This window comes from Cajanus cajan, chromosome 6 (genome assembly GCF_000230855.2).
Source record: "Cajanus cajan strain Asha chromosome 6, NIPB_CcT2T_4, whole genome shotgun sequence".
Lineage (NCBI taxonomy): Eukaryota > Viridiplantae > Streptophyta > Magnoliopsida > Fabales > Fabaceae > Cajanus > Cajanus cajan.
In genome coordinates this window covers 41,016,258-41,025,988 of record NC_138522.1, presented here as the reverse complement: position 1 = coordinate 41,025,988, position 9,731 = coordinate 41,016,258, and the positions used below count along the sequence as shown (strand labels likewise).

General features: G+C 28.4%; 1 protein-coding gene across 1 annotated transcript; it reads right to left on the bottom strand.

The window, feature by feature from the left end:
* Positions 1-3,453: 3,453 nt before the first annotated feature.
* Positions 3,454-6,437, bottom strand: LOC109797050 (Co-chaperone GrpE family protein). Its single transcript, XM_020356948.3, has 3 exons — positions 6,123-6,437; positions 5,262-5,774; positions 3,454-4,007 (listed from the first exon to the last, which is right to left on the bottom strand). The coding sequence occupies exons 1-3, from the start codon at positions 6,309-6,311 to the stop codon at positions 3,798-3,800; spliced, it is 912 nt and encodes a 303-aa protein (XP_020212537.1). The 5' UTR covers positions 6,312-6,437; the 3' UTR covers positions 3,454-3,797.
* Between the last annotated feature and the right edge of the window lie 3,294 nt (positions 6,438-9,731).

Here is a 9,731-nt window from a genome sequence, read left to right as displayed (position 1 = left end):
AGGATTTTAAAGGACTTTTTTAGTTAAAAAAAATCTTGCCGATTTTAAAAAACTTTGCAGGATTTTCATGACTTTTAAGATTTTGCAGGATTCTACAAGACTTAAAATCAGGATTTTAATGAATTCTACAAGACTTTTAAATCAGGATTTTAATGGATTCTGTGAAATTTTGTGGAGTTGACATTTGATAAGATTTAAAAAAAAATTCATACATTCAAATTTAAAAAGAGTCAAAGACAAAAATAATAAAAATAACAATAATGTCTAGATAAATAATAATAATAATTCTCCATAATATCATATCCTCTTTTTATAGCATCCGCTATCAATTGTAACAATTCATCAGAATCCTCCTTGGTCCAAGTTTCATAGTTTTCTTTCTCTTTTCTTTTTTCTTTATTATTTCCTTGTGAATCTCTCATTTAAATTACTAAAACAATAGTTGAAAACTAGTTATATAAATAATTATGGATAAGAGACAAAATCAATAAAATTATATTATTATTTTTAGAAGCACACCAATCATACAAGATCGAATATATCTTGGCTATCCAAATGGATCAAATACCTCAGTCATTATAAAAAAAAACATTTAAAAATGAAAATATAGAAACATAAGATAATTTTTATATAAAAAAATTAGTATATTTGAGAAAATATTTAGATATATAATTTTTTTATATAAACGGAAGTATTTAAATATAGAGAATATATATATATATATATATATATATATTATTTTAGTTATATATTATATGATAATTTTTAACGATATTTATAAATGTAAATTATTCTAACAAATATTTTAACAATATTTCTTTTTTAAAAAAATAAGCTAATGAAGGCATAAATCCCAGACCCTAAAAAATTAGATACTGCAATGTCTTATGTTAATTTTCTTTTTTTAAAATATAAAAAAATCTTAATTTCACAATATAAAAATAAAAAGAAAAATTCATAGTAAAAAAAATAAAATAATTGTTGAGTCATACAAGGAGGAGGGATAAGAGTAACAAATTTAAGGGAAGGAGAGAGTTCGCAGTTTTTATGCTGAGAGGGTTCTTCTCCCAACTAAGATCCATTTTCATCTCATTCTACTAACAGAAACCCTAACAAATTCATCTTATATATATGTAGAGATTATGATATCAATTTCATCTTTTACCTTTTTCTTTTCTTGACGTGTGTTATAAAAAAAATTACCACTTAAAAGTTAAAATTTCAAGCATTTTTTTGTGTTATATAAAAGAACAAATTCAACTACATAGAATAAAATAAAGCAAGTCAATTAAAGAGAACGAACAGAAAAATAGAGCAAGTCAATTAAAGAGAACGAACAGAAAAATAGAGCAAGTCAATGACTCTATTATTTAAATATCAGAGTTTCACAAAATAGGGAAATGGAATGAGAACAGTACTACAATATTATATATGAGCAATGAACAATAGTGTAGTATTATTAGTAGAAAAAAAATGGAGAAGACATGAACATAGAAAAAAAAACAGATGAAAAACTCACTTGAAAATTCTTGAAACACTTGAAAAATCACTTCAAACAATCCTTCAAAATCCGATGGGTTTGGATGAGATTGTTTTATGAATATGGTATTTATAGATAACACTAGAAAGTCCTTCAAAATCCCTCTCACACAACAATCCTTTAAAATCCTTATATTTTTGAATACCAATGGATTGTTTTTAAATTGTAAAAAATCTTAAATGAATACCAGTAGATTTTAATGGACTCTTTAAAAAATCTTGAAAATCCAGATTGAATACCGCTGGATTGTTTTTAAGTGACATAAAATCCTGATTGAATAGCAATAAACTTTTTTACTCAAAAAAAAATCTTTTAAAATTTTACGAAATCTTATACCAATACACCCCCTTAAATTAATTAAAAAAATGGACCAAAAAAATAAATAAGGAGCTGTTAGTTTGTACAGTTATTTTTAAAATGGTTAGTAATGAACTTCACAATACCTGGTATAGTGGCATTCGAGATCTAATCTGGACATCAGATACATACAATGTTTAGTGGACGAATTGTAGCTCTTGCTCATGGTGTTTTGGAAGTTGATTTGTCTTTTACAAGACGTTTTGGTAATGTCATTAGAAGATAGTCAAGCCAATTTGGCTTTTTCTCATGGAAGGAAACTATGAGGATATTCCTCGTGATATTTGCAATGTTGCCCAAAATAGAAAATATCATTGGAGCAAACTATAACTTCACATAGAATTGACCCTGGCCACTTGATTATTTTAATAAATTATCCAGCTCTCCTTCCTTCAAAATAGAAAATACATAGTATTTTTCAGTTATAGTCAATTAAAATATCATAAAAGACAAATTCTGGTTTGGATACACAAATTGTAATTAGAAATATCACTTTATTATTCAATAAGAAAGAGTTGTACTTTTTTTTTATTAAAAAAGAGAGAGAGAGACATGTAATCTTTTCTACTAATAAAAAAATTGTGATCTTATTTTCATCTTGACTCATGTTTTCAAATATTTTTTTTTAGAAGAAACAAGAAAAAAAAAATATTTCAATGTTGTTCATACAAATCTTTGAAAACATGAACAAATTAAAAACAAGATATCAGTTTTATAATTAAAAAGTGAAAATAGAAAATAAAACATGCAAGCCCAAACTTTCTTATTCCCTTCATATCAAGCTCTCCTCTCAAAAAATGAGACGTGAATATTCATTTAAAACTCTATAACATGATTACTTTTAATTAAAAAATGTCATCATTTTATTGTATAACTTAATGATAAGAAAATCCAAACCAAATAAAAAATTATCATGATAATATTGTTGAGATATTAACAAAGTTTTACATCTTTAGAATAAGAGAAAAAAAATAAAAAAATTATAAAAATACATACATATTTTATTGATTAAAGGTCTTTTGAATCCATTGGTCATTAAAATTGTAATGTTCATTGTGATATAACATCATATGACATAATAATTAATATTTAACAATATTTAAGCCAAATTTCACTTTTAGACTTTTAATCCACAATTTTCATATCATTTCATCACTTATATGATATAAAAATAGAGATTAAAAGTAAAATTTAACCTAATTATTATTAAATATTAATTATTATATTATTTAATTAATATAAAATTATGACAAAATGATCAACGAATAAACATTCAATTAAACAACCAAAATTATAAATTTTATAAAATTAAGAGACTAAAATTTTAGATTTAAAAATAAAAGCATAAAAAAATTTACAAATTTGATATTATAAAGGAACAAAAGTGCAATTTAGTCGAATTAAAACAATAGTTGTCGCCAACTCTGAAAATTTATTTAGCATTGCAACATGGTTTTATGAAAAGATTTTGCTAGAGAAAAACAGAGCATAACAGTTAGCAGGCTCCATGTAAGCTCCACTTATTTATAGAATTCAAAATTTTAAACAGCAATGGATTTCTCTGGAATTTCTCTTTTTTATGCATTGAAATGAGGGTCAATAACACGAGAGAAGTTCAAGAATGAACCATTTTTGGCTTTGGTAAAAAATGGATTACACAAGAAATTCATCATTCCCTAGAGATCACAATTAATTCCCTTTGCCATCATGAACCAAAAATTGCTGCGCAGTGTGCCAACATGTTAAAATTTGGGACGTCCGTACTACAAAGGACTACCCTCACCTGAGGCCAAAATACCAATAGATTGAAAATAGAAGCATTTCAAGTTGACCAATGACAATATATCAGGTATGCAGATGGAACTAGACTTTTAATGAATAAGTTGGAAAGTTCAAGAGACTATCTTTCATCTATTCCAGCAGCTGTTGAAGGTTGCCCCGTGGACTTGTCAGGAGACACGGGAGATTCCTTATTTCCAGGACCTAAGGAAACCTTCACAAGGGCTGGCCTTAGAACTTTATCTCTGAGCATAAAGCCACGTCGGGATTCTTTAATTATAATCCCTTTCTTGAACTCTGTGGACTCCTCACGGGCAATGGCTTCATGTTGCTACAGCAAAAGTAAACCAAAAATGATTTAAACAATAGCCATGTGGATCACTTTCTCTTATATTTCATCAAATATGCCTCAAACAAGCATGAACAATGTCCAAAGAGGTCCTCCGTAACAGTAAAAGCAAGAAGTAACAAAGAAAAGATAGAATCAGAGTTCATTGCTCTGCGAATGGAAAAGCTCCCTTCAATCAACTGTAATACAGTTTTCATACAATCATTTCTCATGGCCGTCCCTCTACCCCAAAACACTTATAATAGGCCCCACTTTTAAAACTGTACGACATAGCTATTCTTCCTGGAACTAACTAATCTCTCTTTCTTCTAGTATATACTTCTAATATTGGAACCTCTTGGTTCTCCTAACAAAGTTCAACCTGTGTTACTTTACCACAAGAGTACCATCAAAAGGGCAATGTAGTCTTTGAGAGTGTGAAAGGACAGCTAAGACAAGAATCACATTAGCCATAAAAGAATGGGTTATTTAAATAAATAAATAAAAATTCTAATTTGAAAATTTTGTTTCAGCCTAAACTCGAGTCATTAGATTAGACAAAAATGAATATAGTCCTGTTATTCAAGGATGATTTTTGCTAACTATATGTTAATACCCTAACACAAATAACCCCAGTCATATTATCAGTAAAAAGATTCTCAAACAAAAGATTGATTTGCTTTGTCCAAGATCAATTCAAGCAAAAAAAAATATTCCTCTTCTAGATTTAGATAAGGAACAATTCCAAACACACATCTCATTTAAAGGATTTTTGTTTTTCATTTACTGAAAATGTTGGTAGTGAGATCAAATGCATTATGTGCACCTTATAACCATAAATCGAAAAAAAACAGGAAGTAACTGATAATAAATTTCAAGATTGCAATACTTGAGCTAACCTAAAAAACTAATAATTTGATACCAAAGCTAAAACTGAAAAACGAACCTAACAAGCAAAGCACTACTCTCTATCGTTGTCACTCATTATACAAGGTACTCTACATAATAATTTGATCTCTAACTACCTAAAAAAACACAGATCAAGGAACACAATTTTCATGAAAAAAGCCAATAAGAGATTATATTCTTGTATCATCATCCTAGATGTAAAATGATTGTCCAGACTTTTAGTGGTAGGTAATGATTGGCTGATATTGAACACAATCCTCCCTCTGTTTGAATACCAATCCCAGTTCAAAACAAAAGGAAGATATTCCTCATTTACGATCAACATATGTGTTTGCAAATTTAACTTACCAAAGGATTAAACGGCTTGCCCACTGTTGCTACCACTGAAACGTGATGACTCCTCAGAACCTCTACAAATTGCTTGTAAATACCTTGATAGCTAACATCAATCTTCTTCTCTTTCTCTGTTGCCGCTTTAGTTTGCTGTTTGGTTCTCTCAAAACTGTCCACCATCAACAAGAGCTTTTCAACGACTTTTTGTTGGGCCTCAGATTGGATGTTAAGTCTCTCTTTATCTGTCCTTTTCCTAAAATTATCAAAATCAGCTTGTAAACGAAGATATCTCTCCTTGGAAGCAGCTTTCTCTGCTAATAAAGTTGAAGCTCTCTGAACCAATTCATTTTTTCTATTTGCAATTGAGTATATTCCCTCTTCAATATGAGCTACAGAATTTTCGTCGCCATTAAAAAGAGCTTCCTTGTATTCTTCTACGAGGACCATTAAACTGGGTAATGGTTTTTCATCTTCATCACCACCTGCCTCTCTTACATCATTCTGAGTCTCCTCTGTTTCATCATTTGTCTGTGGAAAACAAGAGAGAGTATTTAGCTAGGAACATAATGCAGGAACATCTAGTGAAACAAAATAACCTACTTAACTTAAGATACACAAACATCATGAGAATTGAGAATTAGTTATTATTTGGCCAATAAAATAAAATTGGTAAAAAAAAAAAAACGAATTTGCAGTATTATGATATCAATAATCAGTATCATTAAGGTACAAAAAGGGCAAAATGGCAAAAATGAAATGTTAAGGATTCAATCTCAATTATGACATGTTTAGAAACTTGTGACAAATAGAAGATGCAGTAAGGAAATTAGATACGAAAAATGGAAGATTTTGAAGAGAAATGGAGTGAGAGAGTACAGTTGGAGGGGGATTTGGGGAAGACTTGAAGTGGGGTGTTCGATTGAGAGAGGAAATTAGGGCGGGAGGAAAAGGGCGAGATGGAAAAGATAGGATTGGGGATTTTAGGGTTTGAAAGGGTTTTGAAGAGAAGGGTGTAGAACAAGGACAAGAACCCAACAGAGATTGATTAGAGAGAAAAGTGGCCATTCTTTGCTTCTCTTCTATCGCTGGTGCCACTGCCAAGGTAACAACTAATAAGTATTTGTGTTTTCTCCGATGTTGTTGGTCTTCTATTTCTCTGCTTTCTTCATCTCTTCCTGGTTTTTGGTTGGTGAGGAAAAAAAAACTATTACAATTTGAAGAAAACAAATAATTTCATTTAAACTAATAAAGGAAAAGTTTATATCTCAAGCTTCATATTTAGTTCAACGTGATTGTCATTTATTTTGTTAATGAATTTAAATAGTATGATTTTTTTATTATTATTATTTTTTTATTTTTAAATACTAAATATCACTAGTAAATATTAAAATTTAATAATCAATAAATATCATTTTGATGAAAAAACCAAAATTTTATATTTTCAAAATTAAAGAGATTAAATATTTTTATTTTAAAATAGAAAAATAAAAATTAATGAAAAACCAAAATTACAATTTAACAAAACAAACTAAGAACTAAATTATAATCTACTTTAATTAATTTATGAAAATAAACTATAAGCTACTTTAATTAGTTTATGAAAATAAATTATAAATTTTTAAAATAAGCTCACATACCAAACAAGTTTATTTTAGTTAAAAAAACATAAGTTCTTCAAAATTTATTGTCAAATACACATTTTACTTTTATCAAATAATATATAATCTAATTTTATTAAATAATTTTAATTTAATTTATTAATTTATAAGTTTCTAACTAACTTCCTAGTTAATTTTACAAAACACGCGGTGTAGAATGATAACTAGCGTAAAAATAACCTTGTATTTCCATGTATTTTTTAAAAAAATAAAAAAATAATTAAAATTAAATATGTAGAGAAAATATGAAAAGTTTAAAAAATAAATTTACAGAAAAGTAGGAAAAAAGAATAAAATCTAAATAAAAAAGTATAAGATAGAAAGAGTATTTTAAAAATCAAGAGACAAATCAATAAACAAAATGTGTATACCAAAAAGCTCTCACTTTGGTTATATTTTTTGTTAATAAATAACCATGAAGTATAAATATAAATATATTAATTAATTAATTAATTAATTAATTCTCTTTTCTCTCGGCCTTCTTTTTACATCCTTCTATCTCGTAAGTTCGTTTCACATAAAAATGATCTAAAAAAAATAAAGAAAATAGGAATTGGTTACATAATATTTTCCCTATTTTATCTTTTTATCAACTTCAAATGTAACTGCACACATGCAAGCCTTCAAGTTCATTTTTAATACTCAAATCATAAGCAGATACCAATTTATTCTCACTGACATTCTTTTCTTTTTCTTTTTGTGAAACTCTATTTCCTTTGATTTTTTGGTCATGCAGGTTGCTTAGGTATGTGACGTAATTCTAGGCTATGGAGACCAATATCGTTAGTAACCATAGCGCCTTTGAATTGCACTTCTCTCCACTAAGTAATATCCTTTCATTATCTCATTTTTTTCTTTAATTATCTTTGTTTTCTCTATATCATAAAAGAAAACCTCTCTCACAGACTCTTCTTTTTTTTCAAATTTCTGATTGGTGTTATGTATAACATGTTTCATTTTGGAATGTATCATTTACATAAAAATTCCAATACTGTATAGGATACACACTCCATTATTATGTTATCTCGTGTGCAACACTTTTAGATTACCACTCTTAAACTTATACTTTTTACTCCATTTTCACCCATTTATCAACAGCATATATTTATACCTTTCTATTATGTCGACATTTTATTCCTTTTTACTTATAATTTCGTTGTTGTTCAGTAGATAGTTATAGTTTTATAATTTTGTTGTTGCGATGCCAAGTATATTATTAGCTGTCTATGTCAGGCTTAAGATTAGTAAGAATTGGTGTAATTTTTTTTTTTTTATAACTTTTCTTCTTTTTAAAAGATGAAACTTCAATTAGTTTTTATAAACAAACTCACTTTTTCTTTATTAAAAAACTAATTTTGATTCTGAAAATCTCTGTAAGGTCCAGCCTGATCGATTGGCAAGGTTAAGTTTTCTTTCCATTATGAAGTCCCGTCAAAGATAACTCCTGCTTGAAGAAAATGCTGCAAAAAATTTACAACATCGTGGTGGATAATGCCAAGACATTTCATCCGAGCTTTGATTCAGTTTTTGTAAGTCGACTTGATGCTTATAGAATTGGCTCACATTATTAATATAATAGTTGATCTGCAAAAATTATGTTCTGCAAGTTTTGGAATACTTCTTAAATCATCTTCATCAAATAAAAAAATGTGAGGACATTTTCAATTGTAAGTTCACTTCATCATATATTTTTAATTATTATCTTATGCTATTTATTTGATTTTACAATAATACTTTTTAGGAAACTTTACAATAAAGTTATGGGATCTTGAAACCTAGATTACATCGTGTGAACGTGTTATTGTTATGTGGCTCTAGTATTGTTTGTGTAACAAGTTTATCTTCTTCTAACTTTGAAGATTATTCTCTTCCTATGCGATACTTATATTTAACTAATAAATATAAACTTGATAAAGTTGGTATAAGGATAGTTTTTTCTAGGAAAAAGAAAATAATTTTTTTTCCAGAATTCATTTGTCGATGAGACTAATGATGGTCATCTTCTTGACATAGTAATATTGAAACGAGTGTTCTTGACAAAGTGATATTCAAATGAGACAGTTTTAATTCTGAGAAGTAAATCTGATATGGGAATGCAAGCTTTTAACAAGCAGGAACACAATGTTGCTGAAAATATTAAATGAATCATTATTACTTGATTTTAAATGTTGCAAGCGTACCCTTGTAGAGGAATTTTATTTACACCTTAGCTTGCTCCAATCTCGCAACGTTACCTACTTAATGTTCATCACCAAGACATCACCAACTTTGTAAAGTGTTAAGAGATTATATTCCCTCACAGCGTTACCATCATAATCAAGGGCATACCTTTCCCGAAAAAGTGAAATCAAGGCTCCTCTCGAGGATATACACTACACCAATTTCAATGATGTTAGGCATGTGTCAAGTTTGACAAATAAGTTACATGACTATCATAACTCAAACGTGCTACCCTGATCATTGGAATTATCATAACTCATGTGCTACCCTGATTATAGGGGGCACATTTTACATTGATTCTTTTAGATTTTAATTTCTACATTAGTTTCAAAATCAATGTAGATTATGACGATGTAAAATGTATGGAACATTCTACATCATATCAATAAAAAAATTAAAAAAAACTCATTTCTACATCAATTATTGTCATAAACAAAGTAGCATGTGGAAAGATCGATTCTTGCCAACAACACGAAAATCTACTAGGATCTAGTCAGTTGCTAGTTGATGGAAACCTTAGGAGCAAACCAAATGACTTTGGCTTCTCCTTCAAATTCCTCCTTAGACCTTTGCCTTCTTGACACTCCTCAAGCTTTTTCAAGGTCTC